This window comes from Podarcis cretensis (genome assembly GCF_951804945.1).
Source record: "Podarcis cretensis genome assembly, chromosome: 11".
NCBI lineage: Eukaryota > Metazoa > Chordata > Lepidosauria > Squamata > Lacertidae > Podarcis > Podarcis cretensis.
The window spans coordinates 16,883,060-16,909,251 of record NC_137180.1 but is presented as its reverse complement, the minus strand read 5'-3'; the positions used below and the strand labels follow the sequence as shown (position 1 = coordinate 16,909,251).

Sequence of the window (26,192 nt, the reverse complement as noted above, 5' to 3'; positions counted from 1 at the left end):
AATCAGTGGCTCAGCAAAGCATCTAGGACTTGCTAGACAGGCAAGGCTAAGTGTCCAACTCATTTCCACTCAACTACAGAGAGAATCGTTCCCAATGAGACATGGAGTTTTCCCAGACCCTCCAAGTGTCCCTATTTTCCAGGGACAGTCTCAGATTCATAGAAGCCACCAAGGTTTCTGATTTGATCATGGAACGGCGTGCTTTTCCTTAGGACGTCTCAATTTTCATTGGAGAAATGTTGGAGGGTATGAGTTGCTATCATAAATCAGACATGTGGTTTTTTTAAGGGACAGGCCATACACACTAAAGGTCACTTTCTATAGCTTCCCCTGTTCCCTTGGGTGGTACTGTATATGGCCACTAATGGGCAATTGTTGCTATGTCCTCCATCAACACAGGGCTGTGAAGAGTCGCCATACACTACATCAACACATCTGAACCCCAACCCAACCCTGTCCATGTCTTTGAGTACACAAGGCTGCTGATTCATGGAGTCGTTGTTTTGACTCCTAACATATTGGGAGCAAGTCTTGCCCAGATCGGAAAACAATGGTGGAAATCATTTTGTTCAGCAATGAATGCTGTTAGATCTCATTTGGATTAAAATAATAATAATAATCCTCTCCTGTAGCTCATGAATTTTGTGCACCTGATGCTCAGAAGCTGCCCGGCATCTTTTTCAAGCTGGCTGTAGCTCTTAATAGAAAAAAACCCATTGTGTTCCATTTGTCTAAATGCAAATGCATCATCTGCTGAAGCCACTAAGAGCTTATTGGATATGTTCGGTTGAGTCGAGTCCGCTTCGTTTCGCTTCTGCCCTCATTAGCAGGTTGTCTGGCAGTCAATGGAAATACAATAAAACCTCTGAATTTCAGTAGGCAAGAAAAGGCAGCACAGAGCTAAAGAGAGCGAGAAAAGTAAATCAACCCGAAAAACACCTTTACATGCTCAACAATTAGCCTCTTTTCTGTTGCTATTACATAGTTATGCCCTATTCACTGGAAATCTTTATTGCAGCCTATCATTTTACAGTTGCATGGAGGTGCCATCCGGTTCATAAAAGCTATCGGCAGTTGTCACTGATTTCTCTTTTCTGCATTCGTTTCCTGTCGTGTGAGGTACAAGGACATTTGAAGCTATAACCAAAGCTAAACGTAAGCGGTGAGAATTGCATGCTATTCTGCCAACACTTATTATAACTCCTCCAAAATACAATGGAAAGATCTCTAACTGTGCTTTCCAAAGCTGGTTTTAATCACTGAGAGCCCTATAGTGTCTGATTAGAATAAACCACATGGATTTACACCATCCTCCTTGTACTTAAAAATAATGCATTATCTGTTGCAGGTACACAATCGGAATCTTTTTAATATACTGGATTTTTAAAATTGTGCAGTGAATGTTAGAAAAGGAGAGGGGGACTATAACTTTGTTGAGACAAGGAGGCTGAGTAAGATTGTCTTCCATAAACACAGTTTTAACAGTGAGTCTGTAAGTGACTGTGGAGGCCAATTCTGGATCTGCATGTCCTTCCACAGTGGGGACATGAGTTTCTGGAAGGCAGTTGATCACAGTGAGGGTTTGCCAAGCGTGCCTTCCTCTTAGCACATTTCTCCCTTTCGTCCTGAGTTCGAGTGTCCTCAAAGCCCATGACACCTTTGGTAAAGGCTATTCTCCAATAGTAGCGCTCACAAGCCAGTGTTTCCCAGGTATTGGTGTTTAACTAAAAATTTTTTAGATTTGCCTTGAGAGAGTCTTTCAACCTCTTTAAACACTTTCCATTTTTAACTTTGGAATAGAGTAGATGCTTTGGAAGACGATCATCAGGCATTCGCACAACATGGCCAGTGTTTCCCAGTTGTAAGTGTTTATACTACTTTTTTAAGATTTTCCTTGAGAGAGTCTTTGAACCTCTTTTGTTGATCACCAGCATTATGCTTTCCATTTTCAAGTTGCTTTGGAAGACGATCATCAGGCATCCAAACAACATGACCAGTCCAACAAAGTTGATGGTGAAGAATCATTGCTTTGACACTGGTGATCTTTGCTTCTTCCAGTACACTGGCATTAGTTCGCCTGTCTTCCCAAGTGATGTGTAGAATTTCGGGGACTCCGTTGATGGAACCTTTTGAGGAGTTGGAGGTAACTTTGTTGAGACAAGGAGATAGACTGAGCATCACTGAGAGCACAGGCTCTCAAAATTGGTGTCTTCCAATGCTGCACTGGCCAGACTGGTGCCTCCTAGAGGACAGCTGCCCCAGCCTCTGCAGTGTCGGGAGATGGCACTCAGGCTGCTGCAGTTTTCTGCTAGACTGTGCCAATCCCGCTGAGCCCTCTGATGCGGAATATTGAGGGGGCTGGTGACACCTCTGCCCCCTAGAATTGGAGTGCCTGATTCAAAGCAAGAGAGAGCTGGCCACTGGATGATCAGCACCCCAACATGCCTTACAATAGTAACACATACAGTAGACCACTGCTTTACTAGCAAAATCTGAGATCAATTGGTTGCAAGTATGGACTCTTTCACTACAGTAATGTACAGACTGAAGCGGTCTATAGTACTAGACCAGGGGTCAGCAAACTTTTTCAGCAGGGGGCCTGTCCACTGTTCCTCAGACCTTGTGGGAGGCCGGACTATATTTTGGAGGGGGGGAATGAATGAATTCCTATGCCCCACAAATAACCCAGAGATGCATTTTAAATAAAAGCACACATTCAACTCATGTAAAAACACCAGGCAGGCCCCACAAATAACCCAGAGATGCATTTAAAATAAAAGCACACACACATTCTACTCATGTAAAAACACCAGGCAGGCCCCACAAATAACCCAGAGATGCATTTAAAATAAAAGCACACATTCTACTCATGTAAAAACACCAGGCAGGCCCCACAAATAACCCAGAGATGCATTTAAAATAAAAGCACACATTCTACTCATGTAAAAACACGCTGATTCCTGGACTGTCCACGGGCCGGATTTAGAAGGCGATTGGGCCAGATCCGGCCCCTGGGCCTTAGTATGCCATGTCCTAGACTTTGGCTCGTTATCAATTTGACTCTAACGATTGATGCGTTGACACTTCAGTTACAAATTGGCCTTTTGTTACCAACAATTGGCGCATTTTGATATGGATTTATGCTAATTTTCAACACATCAGCCAGAACTGTTTTTATTTTGCCGGGTTGGACTTCTTTGGTATTACTGTGCTGTTGCCCCACCTAAGGTTCTTTTTGCATCTTTGGTTCGGGATATGAAATTTGCCTCTCAAATCCAAATTCGTCACAATTCAAATAAACTGGCTCACCACACAATTTTGCCAAGCCAAATTAAATGTGATACTTGAAGAGAACAGTAGATGGCATAACTACACTGTGATGTTGAGGGAAGCTTTGGCACTGCTTCTTGTTCTCAATAGGAAGAATAACTAACCACTTTCAAGTCTTGTTGATTCTCATAGGAGAGAACTGAGCATGGACTTAACTCTCTCATTGAAATCAATAGGAGTTTTAAACAGTTTATCTGGACTGTTTGCAAAACTATTTTCCTTTTCATTGAACCATACAGACCCTGGGCAAGTCACTGAGAATAAAACCAGGCATAAAGGTAAAGGTAAAGGTACCCCTGCCCGTACGGGCCAGTCTTGCCAGACTCTGGGGTTGCGTGCCCATCTCGCTTAAGAGGGCGGGGGCCAGCGCTGTCCGAAGACACTTCCGGGTCACGTGGCCAGCGTGACAAGCTGCATCTGGCAAGCCAGCGCAGCACACAGAAACGCCGTTTACCTTCCTGCTAGTAAGCGGTCCCTATTTATCTACTTGCACCCGGGGGTGCTTTCGAACTGCTAGGTTAGCAGGCGCTGGGACCGAGCAACGGGAGCGCACCCCGCTGCGGGGATTCGAACTGCCGACCTGACGATCGGCAAGTCCTAGGCGCTGAGGTTTTACCCACAGCGCCACCCGCGTCCCAAAACCAGGCATAGAGACTACCAAATCAAATACCATACCCTCCAACATTTCTCCAGTGAAAATAAAGGTAAAGGTAAAGGGACCCCTGACAGTTAAGTCCAGTCACAAATGACTCTGGGGTTGCGGCGCTCGTCTCGCTTTACAGGCTGAGGGAGCCAGCGTTTGTCCGCTCTGCAGACAGTTTTTCCACGTCATGTGGCCAGCATGACTAAGCCACTTCTGGCGCAACATAACACCGACAGCAGAGCAGTGCATGGAAATGCCGTTTACCTTCCAACTGGAGTGGTACCTATTAATTTACTTGCACTTGACGTGCTTTCAAACTGCTGAGTTAGCAGGAGTTGGGACCAAGCAACGGGAGCTCACCCCTCTGCGGGGATTCGAACCACCGACCTTTTAATCAGCAAGCCCTAGGCTCAGACCACAGCGCCACCCGTGTCCCAATGAAAATAGGAACATCCTATTCATTAATAATGATAACAATAAGAATAATGCCCCACCCATCTAACTGGGTTGCCATAGCCACGCGGGGCGGCTTCCAATGTATATGATAATGCTATAAAACATTAAGAACTTCCTATACAGATGTCTTCTAAATGGTGTATAGTTACTTATCTCCTTGGCTCGGGGGTCACATAACTCCATACCCTCCAACATTTCTCCGATGAAAATAGGGACATCCTAAGGAAAAGCTTGCCAACAAAGGTCCGTATAGTTAAAGCTCTGGTTTTCCCAGTAGTGATGTATGGAAGTGAGAGCTGGACCATAAAGAAGGCTGATCGCCGAAGAATCGATGCTTTTGAATTATGGTGCTGGAGGAGACTCTTGAGAGTCCCATAGACTGCAAGAAGATCAAACCTATCCATTCTGAAGGAAATCAGCCCTGAGTGCTCAGTGGGTTAATGGCCATTTAAATGCCTAAAGGTTTATTACTGATAAATTGCCCAAAGACAGGCATTGTTTTAAACGGCTTCTTTTCATAAGCACTGTATCCTACTCCCAACAACACCTTATGTACACAATATAGAGCACGAAACTATTTTCCTTTTTTAAAAAAAGAAAGAAAGAAAAAGCTCAGGATTTTACATAAACAAAAGCTGTCCATATATTTAATGCAATTCATTTTTGAAAGTTGAAACAAAATGTTAGCATTTGAGAGCTGAGTTATTATGAATTCATTATTTCTTCTTCTTCTTCTTCTTCGGCGATCACTCGTAGCCGAGTAAGATTGTCTTCCATAAACACGGTTTTAACAATGAGTCTGTAAGTGACTGTGGAGGCCAATTCTGGATCCACACGTCCTTCCACAGTGGGGACATTGGCTTCCGGGCAGGAGCTGATCATGGTGAGGGTTTGCCAAGCGGGCCTTCCTCTTAGCACATTTCTCCCTTGCGTCCTGAGTTCGAGTGTCTTCAAAGCCCATGATACCTTTGTTAAAGGCTGTTCTCCAATTGGAGCGCTCACAGGCCAGTGTTTCCCAGTTGTCAGTGTTTATACTACATTTTTTAGATTTGCCTTGAGACAGTCTTTAAACCTCTTTTGTTGACCACCAGCATTACGCTTTCCATTTTTAAGTTCAGAATAGAGTAGTTGCTTCGGAAGACAATCATCAGGCATCCGCACAACATGACCAGTCCAACGAAGTTAATGTTGAAGAATCATTGCTTCAACACTGGTGATCTTTGCTTCTTCCAGGACACTGATATTAGTTCGCCTGTCTTCCCAAGTGATGTGTAAAATTTTTCAGAGACACTGTTGACAACCTTACTATATGCTTGTGAAACATGGACCACTTATAAACGCTATCCATTATATCATCATTATATTGACAGCACATCCTTCTATCCTTAATTTAAAGCTTATATTAATACATGTTAATGTGGATTCCAGCTATTTAAGCATTCTTTGTACATGAGTATGTATTGCTTTCTTGGCATTATTGCTCATTTAATTACCCCAAATTTCAATAGTTCATCCTGTGCGAGCATCAGTGGAAACTCTGGAGCTCTAGGTGTAACTGTACTCCCTGTGGCATAATGCAAGACTGACAATTCACATGGAAAGGAAATTAACCTGAAGAGCCAAATGGCTTTGAGAAGTTTCTACTGCAGCTAGCTACTTGGCAGAAGAGACAAGCCACTTTAACACCTGGCATGCCTCTTCAGCCAAGTTCACAAGTTCTCAAGTGCATAAAACATGTTAAAATCACCTATTTGTTTCTCCTCCTCTTGTTCCTTGGTGGTCTAGGCTTGCATCTCTTTACAAAATTAGAATTATTTTTGAAAATGCATATTGTGGACAAAGTACAATCAAGTGTGTTAGATAATTGCATTATATTGTGCACAATTCATAATGAATTGGATTCCTTCCTAACTAGAAGCAAATCCATCATTAGTACATTATCACCAACGGGAAACTGTGATCGAGCATAAGCTTTCCATCAGCTAAGACTTCGAGATTGTTATCACAATTCATTATGAATAACTCCATTCATGATCATCAGATGTGTTGATGAATCAGTCATACTATGCAACGCTTTGAGGCTTTTGTATGAGTCACTGCTTACAGAGGTGGTGAGCACACAAACACCCCCCAAAAAACATGAAAGATTTGTTTCAGAAGGCATATAACTCAGCTGACAACTAGGACTCACCTTTCCTACAGAAGAAACGGGATTATTATTATTATTTTTAAAAACGAAATCTTCCCACCACTCTTCAAAATAAATAGAAGATTAAGTTTTGTGTAAGTCATTGGGTATTATTTTTGTCCAATCCTTTGAAAATCCCCTTTATTATTTTCCCTAGGACATATTCATCTCCAAACAGTGCTTGATAAACCGCAGGATGTCATAACCATCAGATTTGATGGATAAATACTCTGCTATATGTCAGCTTCTTTTCAACAGTGTGCAGTTTGTCTAGATAGATTGATACCGGCAGGCTTTTCAAATCACTCCTTCACAGTTTTGACGCAAGACCTTGCCCTCTTGTTGGGTGTTTCTTTGATCCTGCAACTGTTTGGTACGTTTTCTCTTTAAGCATCTCAGGTCCAGCAGAGACATGGATTCTACCATTTGGTAGAACTTGCAATTTGCCCTCCAAAGTAAACATAAGTCTTTGTCTCTGTGCAACATAGGATTGTCAAGCTAGGCTTGTGTATTGAAAATATCTGTATTCCACCTTTCTATATATAAAAAATCAAGGCAGCCAACAGCATCAGAACGATCAAAACAATCAATCAGTGAATTAATGGACAACAGCAATACATGTAAAATATTTGTGCCACCTTTGTTGTGCAAATAACACAACCTTTGTTGTTTTGCTGCCACAGGGTAACCTCTCTACCTATCTGGGAGTTAAAGCAGAGCATTGCCTCATATGGGTAAGCTCTCAAGGCACATGAAACCAAGCCTTATGAAGAATGGTTGAGGGAGTTGGGGATGTTTTGCCTGGAAAAGATGAGACTGTGAGGAGATAGGAATCTTCAAATTTCTTAAGGCCTGTCACATGGTGGAGGGAGCAAGTTTGTTTTCTCCTGCTCTGGAGGGTAGGACTCGAATCAATGGCTTCAAGTTACAAGGAAGTGTTAGAATTCTTTTCCTGTGTTGCAGTCATGGGATTGTTTTTATCACATGACGGTGTATGTTTTCATTCCACATTGTGGGAAGTGATGGAGACAGAATGTTTGGATTACTGTGTTTCCATGATGTAGGACTTTTGTCCTTTGTTCTCTCTATCTTTGCTGTCCGATGCTGAAGAGGAAGGAGCTGAGTTACGATGCTCCAAGTGTGTATATGTAAATAAACATAGTTTAGCCAAAATGCTGCGCTACTGAGTCTGAACGCTGACTGCCTATACTCTGCTGATCCTAAAGTGTGCTGATGCCTCTGAGATATCAGTCGCTGTGATGTTTGGGCTGGAGAAAGATTTTAAATCTTCCGAACGAGCTACCAGGAGGGAGAGACATGCCAGTCGGGCATGTGTCTCTGCTGGACTCCTACTCGTGTGTAGGACCTCCTGACAGAGAGGAGATTCCAACTAAATACAGTGGTACCTCGGGTTACATACACTTCAGGTTACATAAGCTTCAGGTTACAGACTCCGCTAACCCAGAAATAGTACCTCAGGTTAAGAACTTTGCTTCAGGATGAGAACAGAAATCGTGCTCCGGCAGTGTGGCAGCAGCAGGAGGCCCCATTAGCTAAAGCGGTGCTTCACGTTAAGAACACTTTCAGGTTAAGAACGGACCTCCAGAACGAATTAAGTACTTAACCCGAGGTCCCACTGTATTAGGAAGAACTTTCTGACAGGAAGAGCTGTTCAACAGTGGAACAGTCTCCCTCGGGAGGTTGCGGACTCTCCTTCGTTGGAGGTTTTTAAGCAGAGGTTGGATGACCATCTGTCATGGAAGCTTTGGCTGAGATTTCTGCATTGCAGGGGGTTGCACTTTGAACTAGATGGCCTTCGGGGTCCCTTCCAACTCTACAATTCTATGAAGCCACCACTTTGCTAAAGCTAAGCAGGTCTGGGTCTCATCAGTGCCTGGACTAGAGACATCCTGGGAACCACTTGTGATTAAACATTATAGAACATTATATTTAATAACCTTTAGGAGATCAATGTAGATCCAGCCCAGAGTTCTTATAGTGTTAAAAGAGAGCAGGTCTCAGGCTCTCTTTGTACCTCAGGTTACAAACGCTTCAGGTTACAGACTCCGCTAACCCTGAAGTAGTACCTCGGGTTAAGAACTTTACCTCAGGATGAGAACAGAAATCGCACGGCAGCAGCAGAAGGCCCCATTAGCTAAAGTGGTACCTCAGGTTAAGAATGGTTTCAGGTTAAGAACGGACCTCCGGAACAAATTAAGTTCTTAACCAGAGGTACCACTGTACAATGCAACTAGCTGGACTTATTCTATCAAAACATTGTGAATACTAATAAGCATTTTTTAATGCCGTTTGGTTTATGATACTTTGTGTGCATGGTGTTTTGTTTCATTTAATCTTCATTTGTATCATGTTTGAGACAAAGCTGATGAAGGGCTTTAAAGTATTGGAACGAAACGAGCAAATAGCAAGGGATGTTTTGTGTGGGAAAGCATTCCACATTGTGGAAACTTCCTAGCCAGCTTAAATGCTCAGAAATGCTACCAGCCTCACGGAATAAATGCAATCGAACCTCTGGCTCTTTCAAACTGTGTTGATATTGATCGCTGAAGGTGATGCAGCTTTCCAATTCCTCAAGGCGTGTGTGTGAGAGGGAGGGAAAGAGAGAGAACAACCAAGAACACAGACACAGCTGCACACATGATTCATCTTATTGGACAGACATTGTTTTATTGCTGCTGTCTTGTGCTTGTATATTGGCCCCAGAAAAAAACATTTCTCTATACTCTATACCTTCCTTAATGGAAGTTCTCTCTATCTCGACAGTCGTGAAGTCAGGACTAAAAACCATGTCTTTTTACTTCAGGTGTGACGAACCTGTGGTCCTCTAGATGATGCTAGGCGATGGCTCCTGTGATAGGAATTTTATGGTCTTAGATATATGGTAATATTCATAAGTGTACTAACCAAGCACATACATAGATCAGCCCAGAAAGACCAACCTGGAACCATTTTGATTCCTAAACTGAGCAAATGTTTTCTCTGCAAGCTCAAAGTGGGAAACCTCCCCACTGTCTCTTTCCTCACAAATCCTGTCTTAAGGGCACATTTAAGATATGAATAGGGTGTGAGCCTGTGACCTGGCCCAGGAACTAAGTATTTATCATTACAAAAGACTAGTCAGGCTGCCCAGGAAATCCAATCAAGTAACCTGCCAGACAGGAGATAAACAAGGACAGGAGAAAAACAACATTCAAATTTCTGTTTTAAGACAGCCTTTTCTGTGATGTAGGTATGATGTATCCGAGGGGTGGTCTTAGGTTACACCCCTTCTGTGATGTATGTGCGATGTTTCTGGCAGTGGTCTTGATCTACAGGGTGGCAATTTCAAAAGTCTTTATAAGGCCTTGTGCGCCATTTTTCTGGGTTCCTCCTCCTTTCCTGCATGTGAGGGGAGCACCCTGTTGCAACAGTTCAATAAAGATCAAGCTTACTAGCTGCTTTGCTTCTCAATATTCTCTGGTTGGCCTCTGTTATCTTCTACCAATAGGGAACCTATGTAAGGACTCTATATGGGCTCTTGGATACCCCATAAGGGAAAAGAGCAATTTTTGTTTACAACACTCCTCTCCTCCCAGACCATGGGGGGGGGGGCACAGCAGGTTCCCCATGCCTGCTTTCCTTGAAGATACCTTCATGCAAGCTTTGTCGTGAGATATACCAGCCAAGTCAAAACTCAACTCCGCGTCACATAAAGGTTTGTGCAATTTGACAAAAGGCAACGACTTGAAGCATAGTCGCCTCACATTCTGACTCCATGGCTAGGCCCCAAAACAGTTTTCTGCCAGAAGTAAAGGACAAGATGGCATTCCCTCCCTATTCCACATACAGAAGCCAGTCCTCAAGATGGGCTCCTGTCCGCCACATCTAGTCTTGAGGCATTGATGGGTAGGTCTAAGAAAGCCCCTGCTGATCTTCTAGACACCTTCTTCGTGTGCCTCCTCCACGAGAGCAGGGCCTTCTCTGCAGTGGCTCCCCATTTGTGAAATGCTCTCCCCAATGACGTTTGGCTGGCGTCTTCATTAAACACCTTTAGGCACCAGGCGAAAACGTTCCTCTTTAACCAGGCCTTGGCTGATCGACATTCAGTGCCCATTTAAAATGTGTTGTGGAAGGGGGAATTATTGGGCCGTTTTTGTTTTTATTATGTATTTTCTGTTTGTTTGTTTGTTTTTAATATGTTGTGAACTGCCCTGAGATCTATGGTTATAGGGTGGTATACAGATTAAATAAAGACAGATTGACTGACTGACCAGGGGCGGAGGAAGAGGGTGGGAGCGGGTCACCACTGAGGGGGTGACAAAATGTCGGGCAGCACTCACTGCGGGGCTTGTAGCATGCCCGAGCCTCGCGTCTCTCCTGGAAGTGACGCGGTGGCTTGGGCGTCTGCAGGCTTCACGCTGCCCCACACGGTCTGCCCGCTGCCTCCCCCTCAGCTGTAGGGCAGCTGAGTGGGAGGAGGCAGGACAGACTCCTCGGAGGCCCTACGGAGCGCCCTGCCCCGTTTGGCCCTGCCCGTGGGTGCAGGGCACAAGCGCCGCCCCAGGCACCCAATCGGCTTGCTCCATCGCTGTGACTGACATGGGTCCCAGGTATTCTTCATTTCCCATTGCCCCTGACCACTGGCCATGCTGGCAAGGAATGATGGGAGCTGTAGTCCAACAACATTTAGGGACCCAAGGTTGGGAAAGGTTGGAATTTGGGGGATGGCAAGCAAGGAAGGGCTCCAACTCAGGGCTGCTCTTAAGAAAAAATAGAAAGCAATGAGGAATCCAATTGTGCATCTCCTGTAGCTTATTGAGTCTGACCTTGAGTTCTGAAAGCTCCTCAAATTCTTTGGTAGGGGTTTTCCCCAGCCCTGTGCCAACCTTTGATACAACATGTACTTTGCTACTTAGCCTTGATCTCACCGAAATCAGCGGATTTAGCAGGGTTCAGTGGGAGGCAGGATTTACCAGTGCTTAGAAACTTAACCCATTTCCAATACCCCAGACTCAGTTTACTGCACAGATTTGGCAAACTGTGTTTAGCAATGCCGCTCTGTATAGAAGCGGGTTAATGAGCCATGTTGCCAGAGTACGGCTTTCAAATACTGCTTCGTTTACCAAAGGAATATATGTTTAAATAGCTCGATTTCTTAGCCACCTTAGCGGTATATTAGTATTACTAATACCTAGGTTTTAGTACTAAGTAAATAAGGCTGCCTTCAGACAGGTACACAAGAAGCATGTGACATTGTTCAAATAAGTAACTTATTAACTCATAAAGAAAACTCCTTCCTGAACTAGGTTCAGCATAAAAATCGACGTCAAATATCAGCAAACACCTGTGCTGCGAAAGGATATGTCTGGGGACAGATGAGAAGCATTTATTCTTTTTCCAACGGCCATTTAATTTTGTTAAAATGGTTAAGAAGATGCATGATCTCCAAGACTTGGACTTTCATTTTAAGCGACAGTCTCGCTCCCGCAAGTCAAGCGATGACCCTCCTCCGCTCAGCGCTACCGAGAGCACTGGTTCGGTGTTCATCAGGTATGTTTAAAAGATTCTTTCCAATCGTTCCATGAGTATTTTGACCTAATGGTTTATAATTATGACCTTACCGATGACACAATGGATTATTATCTACTGCTTCTAAGTGGGTCACTCAGTGTAGCTGATACATTTCTCCTGGGACGTTAATGAAGTTTCAGTTTTGCATCGAGGATCAGGTCCGGCCAAGCTCAGATTCTGTAAAGGCAGACCCCATAATTAAAATGTTTAGGGTCACTTTTGGGATAACCGAATAGAGGCAAGCATTTGTGGCACACCCCATTTAATCTAATTGGCAGTTTTAGAGAGTTCAGTCTCAGTTATGAGACGCAAAGTGGATTCACACAAGCTTCATTTTTTATTAATTTTCCAAAAAATAATAATAAACGAACAGACATATAAACAAACAAACATAAACCTCCACCGTATTAAATCAAACTTAGTTACATAGTTAAGTGAATTCCTCGTGTCCCCCCGGGTTGAATTTCAATGTATATCATTTTAACGGTTTTCCAAATCCAATATTCTTAAAAAATTAACTTAATCGCTTAACATCTTTCTTTCTTTCCAATTCAACATTAAACATATTGATTCATCACATTATGTATTTAAATCCTAAACCTATCTGGTATTTGCAAATTTTTCCAATTAGTTTAACTTAACATATTTAACTAAATTTCATCCATTCTTCCTGGTACTCCTCCTCCTTCTGGTCACGGACTCTTCCAGTCAGGTCGGCTAGCTTCGAAAAGTCCATCATCTTCATCTGCCAATCTTCCACTGCTGGTACTTCTTGTGTTTTCCAATTCTTAGCTAATAAAATTTGAGCAGCAGTTGTGGCATACAAAAATAATTTAACATCTTTCAAAAATAATTTAACATCTTTCCAGACCTGTTATTCCAAGAAGAAAGGCCTCTCTGGTTTTTTAATAAATGTATATTTCAACATTTTTTTCAATTCATTATAAATCTTCTCCCAGAAGTCTTTCACCTTGGGGCAGGTCCACCAGATATGATAGAAAGTACCTTATTTTTCTTTACATTTCCCACACAAGCTTCATTTTCACTACCATAGTAGATATGACGGAAATAGGGGTGCATGGAGAATTTGATCTTTATTCATTCCTACATGAAATGAACCAATCCACACCTCTCAGACTAATGTACAGATGGGAATCACACTTGCAACTAGATTTTGTCATTTTCTGGCTGTTCTAACAGTTCTTGGGGCTTTAAATATATAAATAGTATGCATTTATATGTGCATTCTGGTTTCTTTTTTTAAAAAAAATGTATAATGTACATTTGCGTTGCCAAATTTCAAAAAGTGAAAATCCGGACACAAAGGTTGTTGATCTTTTTGAGTTGTTGAGCTTTTTTATTATTAAATTCACCCAAAACGACATTCCCAACGTGGGTGGCCATATGTCTGGATTTCCCGGACATTTAACCATTTTTCTCCCAGACACTGTTTGCGAAGGCCAAATACCAGCTATGTCCGAGACATATGGCAACCCTAAGTAATTCAACCATGGAACAGAACTGAGTAAGATACATTAAAATGACAGTACAGTGGTACCTCGGGTTAAGTGCTTAATTCGTTCTGGAGGTCCGTTCTTAACCTGAAACTGTTCTTAACCTGTAGCACCACTTTAGCTAATGGGGCCTCCCGCTGCTGCTGCGCGATTTCTGTTCTCATCCTGAAGCAAAGTTCTTACCCCGAGGTATTATTTCTGGGTTAGCGGAGTATGTAACCTGAAGTGTATGTAACCTGAAGCATACGTAACCCGAGGTACCACTGTAGTGGATTGGAAATAGGCAAATTATCCCATCTCTAGAGCTAATGTGCTCTAGCTCCCCAACCCACAGTACTGCCATAGCACCCAAAAGATGAGATGTGGACCAAAAGATTTTTTGATTTGGATATCCCAGGTTACCAGACACACTGGGGGTACCTTGCCCAAGACCCTCTCCTCACACCCTAAAAATGCTGGAGCTGGCACTTTCTAGTGCACTTTAAATCAACTTTGGAATGAGATCTAAGCCTACTGCACAGGTAGCACTAATCAGTTTCACGGTTGCACCGTGAAGCTTCCACAAGCAAGAACTTTGGCATCCTTACATAATGCTGTCAAACTGTTGATGAGACACTTTGATATTGCTGACGTAGCAAATGTGAGAAATTGTACAGAAGCAAATATTCCGTCTGCCCTCCCAAATTAGATGTCTCGTTCGAATCAGCTATTGAATATCAACAACTGCCAATAACGCTGAGAAATGCAATCATTTCTGTGTGCTTTGTGTTGAATCAGCAGCGGGCAATTAAGTCAAGCTAAATAAAATGGGCACCAGCTATCTTGATAGAAGCTGCAGCCACACAACATTTTATTCTAGAATCATTAGAAACTGAGTGCTTGCTTTTTTATATCGTAGTCCGCACAAAATCTAGTTCTATTGCATATTTTTGCTCTTGAAAAGTGTTCCTTAAAAAACTAGTTTTGCTGTGAAAATAAAAGTTCGTTGTTTTACCCCATGGTGTGTCCTTTTGAAATGGGCGCACCTGCCCATTGATGCTGTAGGTGGGAATATACCAAGACCACAATCACCGCTTCCTTTCTCCACTTGGGGCATGTGTAAGAAGGAAAAGGCATGGATGACCTAATCATGGGAAGGGTTTCCAACTCAATATCAAGTAACCACACCTTGTGGGCAGCAGGATCTAGAAGGTCCTGATTCCTACCCTCAAACAAAAGACTTGGACTCACTGTTCAGGAAATCCTGATAGTTGTATCAAGGAAGTTAGCACATGACCTTTGCATCAGCTTTTGTGGGGGTTTTTTATTTTTTAAAAAATATTTTTTATTCATTTTTCAAACACATAATAGAAACAAAACACAAAACAAAAACATACAAAACATTTAAACAAGTATAACTTCATAATTGTATTTTCATACACCTTCTTTCCTTCGACTTCCCCGTACCTCCCCATCCCTGCATCCTTGTTTTATGGTTCTTTAGCAACCCTTGGTCAATTTATCTTGATTCCCTTTCATTAAATTTCCTTTACTTTTTTAGTTACAGCTGTAATTCTCTGTTTCTTACCCCTTGACATCTTAGCATTCCTCAATTTTACAACAGTTTTTTTATTGTATTCACTTTTCCCGATTTGAACTATAAAATGGTGGTTTTCTTGAGTCAAAATGAGAGTACCCTTAAACTTTTTTTTTTTTTTAAGCACTGGACACAGCCCTCCCACTTGTTTTAAAATGCTTCTCCCAGTCGCCACTTGAGCTATCTCCACCCTCACCTAAGAATCCTCCTTGCCCTTGGGCAGATGCTGCCATTCCTGTCTCATTTCGCTTGGCATCACCCGGGGCATATGTTGAGGATGAGCATGTATAATTCTGGATTGATTAAAAAAAACACGCATTTTTGTGCTACAGATGGGTTAGTGCATACACAGCCTTAGACTCTGATCTGCTTGTGGTATATTTAAAGGACAGTGGATGGTCGGGTTGCGAACGTGATCTGTGCGGGAAGCACGTTCGCAACCTGCAGCGCTGCATCTGCGCATGCGCGGGTTGCAATTCGCCGCTTCTGCGCATGCGTAAAGCACGATTTAGCGCTCCTGTGTGTGTGCAAGCGCCGAAACCCAGAAGTAACCAGTTCCAGTACTTCCAGGTTCAGCGCGGTGCGCAACCCGAAATCTCACAGCGTCTGTAACCCGAGGTATGACTGTATTGTATGGTGTATTCTCTGTACCTATGGACAGTCAGCGTTCTCGAGGTACTTATGGAAGTGGATTGTGTAAAGTTTGCAACGCAGTGTTGTTTGGGCCTTCTGCCAGTCTTGGGACTATCACAACTCATCCTGAAAGGAATGAGATATATACCAGTCTACCTCCACCACTTAATGAATTTCCTTCTGTTACCCTGTACCGTCAAGTATAAAAAGGTAACCTAGCTGTTGCCGTGAGAGCTGTTAACCTTGAAAAGGGGAATTGAATTTGTCCAAACCGCACTAGAAAAGCACGTTCAGCCATGTATTTCATTCTCTAGCAGTAGCAATTTTAATTCTGCAATCAGACAGCCAAGCTGAGCAGGTAATCAAAATAAAATAGAAAAACCCTGTCCTCTGATTCCTGGTAGATATCTTTGTTATGTTGCTTTCACCCTTAAACTACAAGTCACGGACCCTACATATTAGTTAAGGGTGAACTCTTCCATACGGTCGCTCTTTCTCTTCCTTCCCCAACTTCCAGCTGCTCAAAGTACTCTCAGAACGCCGTTTGCAATCCCACCTTGGGAAAGTAAACCAATTCTATTAGAGTTGCGTAATAGCCAATCAAAACAGCGTGTTTGGCTCCCCTTTCCCCCTGCTAATCAATATATAGCATTTTTATCCTATGCCTTCTCATCAAAAGACTTGGATTTCTCTGAATGAAGGCATACATGTACACACAGAGAGAGATGCACACTAATTTGTTGATATTTTCTATTGCCCAACAATCCTGTTTCATTATAGCAAATGCCTGACCTGCTCTGGATCCTATAACCAGTGTTCTTTTTCTAGAAAAAGAAGTGTCGGAACTCACCATGAACACCTCCCTTGTTCTCTTGGAATGGCTCCTACATGAGAGGTGCCGGAATTGTGTTCCTGCAAGTTTTGGCTGAAAAAAAGCCCTCCTATAACAGATAGAGCAGGGGTTGGCAACCTCAGGCCCATGGGCCACAAGCGGCCTATGGGGGTTGTTTAACCAGCCCATGGACCCCCGCTGCCCACTCAGGGACCCCCACCACCTGCTCAGTCGGCTCCCGTGTGCCATGCTAAACCGGCATAGAGCAGAGCGGGGATCGCATTCTGCGATGCTGGCTGGCTTCCCATTGGCTTCAGGAAGGTCCTGCAGACAATAGGAAGCTGCGCACGCCTCCTCCGCACTGGAAGGAGCACCAGAAATAGCATTCGCGCATGCGTGCGTGCGCACTCTCCAGCCCATCGCGACGTCTGCAGGACCGTGAACCAGCCCAAGCCACAAAAACTTTGCCGACCCCTGGGATAGACAGCTATAACTCTAGAAATCGTTTAACTGTTGTTGTTTAGTCGTTTAGTCATGTCCGACTCTTCGTGACCCCATGGACCAGAGCATGCCAGTCACTCCTGTCTTCCACTGTCTCCCGCAGTTTGGTCAAACTCAGGCTGGTAGCTTCGAGAACACTGTCCAACCATCTCGTCCTCTGTCATCCCCTTCTCCTTGTGCCCTCCATGTTTCCCAACATCAGGGTCTTTTCCAGGGAGTCTTCTCTTCTCATGAGGTGGCCAAAATATTGGAGCCTCAGCTTCACGATCTGTCCTTCCAGTGAGCACTCAGGGCTGATTTCCTTAAGAAGGGATAAGTTTGATCTTCTTGCAGTCCATGGGACTCTCAAGAGTCTCCTCCAGCACCATAATTCAAAAGCATCAATTCTTTGGTGATCAGCCTTCTTTATGGTCCTGCTCTCACTTCCATACATCACTACTGGGAAAACCATAGCTTTTACTATACGGACCTTTGTTGGCAAGGTGATGTCTCTGCTTTTTAAGATGCTATCTAGATCATTTAACTATACAGATAATATTTGAAAGCTATCCACACGGTGCCACCAGACAGATACCCTTGGGAATCATCATGATTGTGACCTGAGAAAGATAGAAAGAAAAAGAGGCCATCAGGTTTGCTTCCTGGATTGTATTTTTACCTTCAGCATCTAGCAGAGTTTACGTTGCTGTTTTGGCCTTACCCAAAAGATGTTTCTAGCAAAGGCACTATCATTTATACAAGTGCACATCTTGACATGTCTCCACGATGATGAAGTATCTGTGACTCGGGGATGGAGACAGAATCAATCTAAAATGGCTGTGGTGTAGCAAGCAATATTTGTCTGGATCATGCCCAGCTGACCTGTGTCCCAAATAATGAGACTTACTGTGTGAAAATCGATTCTGCTGCACTCTGATCTCATTTCAAGGGGGCTAATCATGTTGGCTGGCGTTGCAGCAAACAGCCAACCATTCTGATCTATTTGTTTCATATGTTTATTTATATACTGCTCAGTACTGAAACTGCCTCTAAGCGGTTTACAAAAATAATGAATTCTTTGTCTCTCTCTGCAAATACATATATATATTATACATGTGCATACATACCAACATCAATTAATCGGGGGTAAACTACAATACAAAACAATAAAATTCCTCAAAAAGCAAAAAACAAAACCCTGCAGCATATTTTGAAAACCTCTTAAGATTCTCCTGCTGGTAAATGCATTCGAAGTAGGGTCCTCATCATTCTGTATCAAGTATGTTTTCCCATTTGGTTTTCTTTGTATTTTAACATAGGCAGATTCCTTTTTAAAAAAGGGGAAAAAACCTTCTAAAAATACTTTTGAAAAGATGGAGACATCCCCGTCCAGTTCATAATCATATTTTATAGGTAAAGGTAAAGGTACCCCTGACCATTAGGTCCAGTCGCGGACGACTCTGGGGTTGCGCCGCTCATCTCGCTTTACTGGCCGAGGGAGCCGGCGTACAGCTTCCGGGTCATGTGGCCAGCATGACTAAGCCGCTTCTGGCAAACCAGAGCAGCGCACGGAAACGCCGTTTACCTTCCTGCCGGAGCGTTACCTATTTATCTACTTGCACTTCGATGTGCTTTCAAACTGCTAGGTTGGCAGGAGCCAGGACCAAACAACGGGAGCTCACCCTGTCGCGGGGATTCGAACTGAGACCTTCTGATTGGCAAGCCCTAGGCTCTGCGGTTTAGACCACAGTGCCACCCGCGTCCCTATCCTGTTTTGGAATACTGCAAAAGATTATTTTTGTAGATTTATTTGTGCTTCCTGAAACAGTTGGTTTGTCTCTAAGGCAGGATAAGCTTTAGTTGCTGGAATTTATTCAGTGCTTGGATTGGCCGCAGTAAGCAGGGATTTGCAATGTGACCCCACAACCCCCTTGGGCATCCTTACAACATGTGGTGGAGGTTGATTCTCAGACCTAGGTTCCAACCCCCATTCAATGACGAAAATCACGGGGTGACCTTGGGCCAGTCGTTCTCTCTCAGCCACTCCTACGTCACGGGACTTATTGTGACCATAAAATGGGATGCTGCTGCCTTGAACTCCTTCGAGGAAAGGTGGGCTGTAAATGGAGCAAGTGAATGAATAACGTGATCTGCCAATATATAGCATGTGATGCTGTTTCATAAATTCATCTTGCTACATGTATGCCAATTACTCATGCTGCAGGAAACCAGAGCCAGTCATGGATTTTCTCAGGATCTTACAGTACAGAGAATAATAATAATAATAATAATAATAATAATAATAATAATAATAATTTATTATTTATACCCCGCCCATCTTTAAAAACTTCCCTAAACAGAGCTGCCTTCAGATGTCTTTTAAAAATAAGATACAATTATACCTCGGGTTGAAGTAGCTTCAGGTTGAGCATTTTCGGGCTGCGCTCCGTGGCGACCTGGAAGTAACGGAACGTGTTACTTCCGGGTTTTGGCACTTGTGCATGCGCAGACACTCAAAATGACGTCACGCGCATGCGTAGAAGCAGTGATTCGTGACCCATGCATGCGCAGATGCACAGACACGGGTTGCGTTTGCTTCAGGATACAAACGGGGCTCCGGAACGGATCCCATTCGCACCCAGAGTTACCATTGTACAGTGGTACCTCAGGTTACATACGCTTCAGGTTACAGACACTTCAGGTTACAGACTCCGCTAACCCAGAAATAGTACCTCGGGTTAAGAACTTTGATTACGGATGAGAACAGAAATTGTGCTCCAGCAGCCCGGCAGCAGTGGGAGGCCCCATTAGCTAAAGTGGTGCTTCAGATTAAGAACAGTTTCAGGTTAAGAATGGACCTCCGGAATGAATTAAGTACTTAACCCGAGATACCACTGTATCTGCTTATTTCCTTGACATCTGATGAGAGGGCGTTCCACAGGGCAGGCGCCACTACCGAGAAGGCCCTCTGCCTGGTTCCCTGTAACCTCACTTCTTGCAGTGAGGGAACCGCCAGAAGGCCCTCGGAGCTGGACCTCAGCATCTGGGCAGAACGATGGGGGTGGAGATGCTCCTTCAGGTATACAGAAAACAATGCCCATATCCATCTGTGGCATTAAGTGCATGAACAGGTACACCCTAAATGTTCAATGCATTCTGCTGAAACTACAGTTTTTTTTAGTTTTAGTTTTAGTTCAGGTGTGGTGCCCTTTCCTCTTATTTTTATATTACCTGTTGGCAGTCACATCCATTCTTTGAAGTGTAGCTGATTAAGAGTTTGGTTTTCCCAGTTACTCAGAAGCACCGCTAATATATATATATATATATATATATATATATATATATATATATATATATATATTATATCCTTCTTGCTATGCAAGTGGTTACTCCACACAACTGTATTCGCAAATCTTTGATCTTCTAAGTAATTTAATGAGAGGATTTCAGGCTGGCCAAAATGCATACCATTGTCAGCTATGCGACAGGCAAATGATCCGAGGCAGTAATTAGATAAACAGCTGAAAACTGACAATCAGGAGCCAATGAGGGAAGAGAAAGGTATTCATTTCTCATATATATTTGATTAGTGCTGCTGAAGAGATATGAGTGGTGATGGTGAATAAGGTTAAGACTCCTCCAGCTCTCTTCCTGTAGTATTCTTGGTATTCAAATACCGCATATATCTAACTAACGTCTCCTCAGTCACACGTATCAGTTCCTCTTCTCCAGAATCCATGAGTAATGTCTGTGCATTTTCTAGGCCAAAAGCCTAGATGCTGACATCTCAAGCCTTGCTTCTACTTCCGAAGGGAACATTCTTCTCCTTTTGTGCATGCCTTTAAGTAGCTTTTTTTGTCTTCAACCTGGTGCATTCATGATAATTTTGGACTACAACTCCCATCAACCTCTGCCAGCATGGCCAATAGTTAGGGTGATGGGCATTGTAGTCCAACAACATCTGGAGGGCAACATCTAGAGAAAGTCTGCTTGAAAGAATAGGGTGAGCATTCTTCTGCCCAGTTCCATTCTCATTACCATGTGAGTATCCCACATAGCGGGTGGCGCTGTGGGTTAAACCACAGAGCCTAGGACTTGCCGATCAGAAGATCGGTGGTTCAAATCCCTGCGACGGGGTGAGCTCCCGTTGTTCGGTCCCAGCTCCTGCCAACCTAGCAGTTCAAAAGCACGTCAAAGTGCAAGTAGATAAATAGGTACCACTCCGGCGGGAAGGTAAATGGCGTTTCCATGCGCTGCTCTGGTTCACCAGAAGCGGCTTAGTCATGTTGGCCACATGACCCGGAAGCTGTACGCCGGCTCCCTCGGGCAATAAAGTGAGATGAGTGCCGCAACCCCAGAGTCGGCCACGACTGGACCTAACGGTCAGGGGTCCCTTTGCCTTTACCTATCCCACATAAGGAAAGGAGACAGGAAAGGAGGGTGAGGGGACTGCACAGATGACAGTATAAAGAACATAAATTGCAGGTAAGCAAACTGTCCTTCCCCCCTCCAGGTGTTCATTTTTCTGGGCAGGCAAAACCGGGAAATCTGGAATGCCTAAGGAGCAGAGCAGTTTATGGATGACAGCCCTATCAAGAAGAGCATTTGTCTATGCGTTTGAGTCCAATGCGCAGTGTTTCACAGATTTAGATAGATTTGATCAAGCAGCCTTCCTACAGAGCTCCATGACTAGGACTGTTCTGGGTAAAGTAAATGTTTCATGGTTGTTAATGGAATGTCCTCCAACGAGGCAAGGAGAGGTTGTTCTGCCAACTCACAGCATGTGATAGTGGAAACAGTCCAGTGGGAGGGAAGTCACTGAGGAGAAGTCATTCAGGAGAAGTGTGATGAACCTTTTATGGCTCACCATAACAAATCAATAGGGTTTTTCCCTGTCATTGGAACGGTTCCATCCTGTCATAAGGCCCAGAGCCTAGGGTCTGGAGAGCATGTTGATTATTAGAGCCAGGCAGGAAAACTGGAAGGAGAAGACTAAATGAAAAATAGAGATGATTTTAGGAATTATTATTATTATTATTATTATTATTATTATTATTATTATTTGTACCCCGCCCATCTGGCTGGGCTTCCCCAGCCACTCTGGGCGGCTTCCAACAAAGATAAAAAGTACACTAAAATGTCACATATTAAAAACTTCCCTGAACAGGGCTGCCTTCAGATGTCTTCTGAATGTCAGGTAGTTGTTTATCGCTTTGACATCTGATGGGAGGGCGTTCCACAGGGCGGGCGCCACTACCAAGAAGGCCCTCTGCCTGGTTCCCTGTAACTTGGCCTCTCGCAGTGAGGGAACCGCCAGAAGGCCCTCAGAGCTGGACCTCAGTGTCCAGGCAGAACGATGGGGGAGGAGACGCTCCTTCAGATATACTGGACCGAGGCCGTTTAGGGCTTTACAGGTCAACACCAACAGTGAACTGGATGTCAAAACTCTTTTCCCTGGTAGATGCAGTGCTATGGTGAGTAAGAGAGTCTGAAGCTTAGGTCACATGCCCTCCTGGGAAAGGTGTTAGATATGGGCAACACTAACTTGAAAGAAAGGAGACAAAGGTCGCAGGTAGACATAGGTTCAAAGTGTTTCCATATCAATTGGATAAGAACTAAGGACTAACTCCAATGCAGACCCGAGCCTATTACAGGGGACCTCAGGTTGCCAGGGCCTTTAAAGAAGCATTTAACAAACGGGTGCACAAACACTCTGTGTCTTTCCAAGGAGGGCAGAATGCCCCCCCCCAAAAAAAGAGGTCAAGAGAAAAGAATACAAAGACTTCCATTGTGTACAATGTGAACATACCCTCCAATGTATCCAGATTAAAAACTAGGACTCCCATCTTCTGGGTTCCGCTCAAACCACGTGATCCACACGAGAGTATGGAGCTCCCAAACACATGTTTTTGGGGCGCAGTGCTGTCACACATGGGCACACGAAACCCCAAAATGGGATGACCCAATTTAATCGGGGTTCTTGAGGGGTATGATAATCTAGGACAGAATTCAGTGAACTCACGATCAACGTGATGGGACCTGGCAAACAAATGGGAATGGGCTCCATCACAAGACATAGGATTTTCCTGCTGAAGGCCTCCTGGTATGAAGGCTGTACATCAGAAGGTTCCACTAGGGCTAGATCAGGGGTAGGTAACCTCAGGCCTGGGGGCCAGATGCAATCTTCCATGCTTCTGTATCTGGCCCTCAGGAACCTCCAACACCATACCTCTTCCCAAGCCACATCATCTCTACCCAGGCTATTTCCCTCACTGGCCCTGTTTTGCCTGGTTGGAATGTGTCCTTGAATTCTGATAATGGCTTTTATTTGCCTGGATGAAGGATGGAGTTTGTGTAGCTTGCAGAGTTTCCATTTGTTGCTCTACCTGCTTTTACATTTGACCCTTTGAAGGCTGTTGCTCAGAAGGGCTTTGGCCCTCAGGCAGGAAGAAAGATTCTCCATCCCTGGGCAAGGTCATTTAGGCTACCTGGATCAGGAGTTATATCTCGGGTTGGAGAAACACATACATGGTAAGAAATACCATATACTGTATTTTTTACTCTATAAAATGCATCTTTTCCCTCCTAAAAAGTAAGGGGAAATGTGTGTGCGTCTTATGGAGCGAATGCAGGCTGCGCAACTTTCCCAGAAGCCGGAACAGCAAGAGGGATCGCTGCGCAGTGCTCCCTCTTGCTGTTCTAGCTTCTGGCTTAGCCCCTCAGTCCCTTCCCCCACCTCCCGGAAAAGCCCCCAAGAGCCACATGGAGCATGTGTGCGGCTCTTGGGGGCTTTTCCCCAAGGAGGGAGAAGGGCAACACCTGCACTCCACACAGCTCGTGAAAGGGAGCGCTGAGCAAAGCCTGGGATGCATACAGGCTCTGCTCAGCGCTCCCTTTAAATAATTTTTTTTTCTTGCATTCCCCCTCTAAATACTAGGTGCGTCTTATGGTCAGGTGAGTCTTATAGAGCAAAAAATACGGTACGTGGAAGGTAAAATAATTGCTAGGTGAAGAAAAACCATGACTGGCATTGTCATATATGGGGAAAACATATGAGGAGAGGTCTTCCTATGGAACCAGTTGGCATCCCCTTAAACAGCCTTTTGGGTTGCGGTTGGCTATTATGGTTTGCTTCTTAGTTTCTAGAAACAGTTTGTAGTAAACTAATAATAACCGTGAAATGTTAAAGTCAGAATTTGTCACCAGCAGCTGTGTTATATCTCCCTCGGGCTCCAGGAATATAAACAGAACAGAAAGGCGATCTTCAGAATAGGAAACAAACCTAGTTCTGTGACCAAACATTGCAATATCCTGTTTGTGTGTATCTATTTGAAAACATGTGCACTTGAAGTTAGAAATGCATGGCAGAATTTTTATTTAAGATCCATTTGAAAACCATGCCTGAGAACCAAAGTGTTCAGCCTGCCAGAGGTGGCGTGGTGGCTCAGCTTGTGTTTCTGGAACAGTCTGTACCCCCATGCGGCACAGAAAATCACTTTCGCAGCTGCAACTTTCAAAGGTTGTCTGTGTGATGCAGCACAGAAACCTGCTGTTCAATGAAAAAAGGACGGAGAATCTCACCAGATGTGTCCCAAGCCCTTGATGTGCCTAAAGCAGCTCTTTCGGATCCTGGCAGAGAAACAGGACCCCAATTAAACTGATCAAGAGCTTTCAAGATGATGCCCTTTTTTGTTCATTCACTGTGCAGCGGTTTTTCAAATGCAGCATGGGATAAACGCCATTCCTGAAGGCAGCACTTGCAGTGCAGCAAAATCACATTTCTCCAGCACTGTATGCTGCGGTTTTGACTTCAGAAAGTTTGCTAGAATATATCCACAACAGGAGGAAGAAGAAACGCACTACAAAATTAGCTACAAATTTACAGAAATGATACCTGGCATTTTATAGTCCTTTAGCTTGCCTTAAATTATTCCTCATACTGTAGATGTCTACAGTGGAGCTAGTCTCTCCCTTGGTGAACCATAACCTCCAAATTTCACGTTTTAAATACGATAGATTTCTAGCATTTGAAAAACCTGAGATGAGACAAAAGGTACTCATTTCTTCTTCTCATTCTTTTTGAGAAATTAGCCTCACAAAATCTTAGAGACAAAGACTTAATTGTGCATCTTATAACTGCAGCATGTCTTGCTGTTGCTAGACACTGGAGGACATTAAACGTGAACCTATATGAAGTTTGGTATGCTTATGTCTGGGAATTAATTTTGATGGAAAAGTTAACAGAAAGAGTACGTGAAAGAAAACAACGTGAGAAACTACTTAACTTTTACATAACGTGGTCTCCTTTATTAGCTATGCATCAAAGACAGAACATGCATTTAAACGACCTAAGACACATGGGAGCATGTGGAATGATATTTTTTAAACCAGCAACTGTATAAATAATTTTTTATTTGATTATATTACTAACGTAATTACCTGGACATAGTTGGGGCTGGTTTTGGGGGGGGGGGGGTAGGAAAAAACTGTATTTGATTGCTTGTATTTGATTATTTGTTGTTCTTATATTCAACTAATAAAATATTCAAAAACGAAAAAGAAAAGATAAAGAAATTAGCCTGCTCCCCCTTTTGGTTTTGTTTTTAATCTCCCCCTCCCCAAAACATCCTTGCAGAAGCCCTTGTTATTCCTTAAGGCACAAGGTAAAGGTAAAGGTAAAGGTACCCCTGCCCATACGGGCCAGTCTTGACAGACTCTGGGGTTGTGTGCCCATCTCACTTAAGAGGCCAGGGGCCAGCGCTGTCCGGAGACACTTCCGGGTCACGTGGCCAGCGTGACATCGCTGCTCTGCCCAGAGCCAGAGCCAGAGCCGCACACGGAAACGCCGTTTACCTTCCCGCTGGTAAGCGGTCCCTATTTATCTACTTGCACCCGGAGGTGCTTTCGAACTGCTAGGTTGGCAGGCGCTGGGACCGAGCAGCGGGAGCGCACCCCGCCGCAGGGATTCG

General features: G+C 43.8%; 1 protein-coding gene across 1 annotated transcript in view; it reads left to right on the top strand.

Annotated features, from left to right (window-relative positions):
- The first annotated feature begins 11,968 nt into the window (after positions 1-11,968).
- Positions 11,969-26,192, top strand: part of GRAMD2B (GRAM domain containing 2B) — a 57,643-nt gene continuing 43,419 nt past the window's right edge. The window contains exon 1 of the mRNA XM_079995636.1: positions 11,969-12,167. Within this exon, the coding sequence (XP_079851762.1) occupies positions 12,040-12,167 (128 nt within the window). The 5' untranslated portion in view covers positions 11,969-12,039. The remainder of the gene's footprint in view (positions 12,168-26,192) is intronic.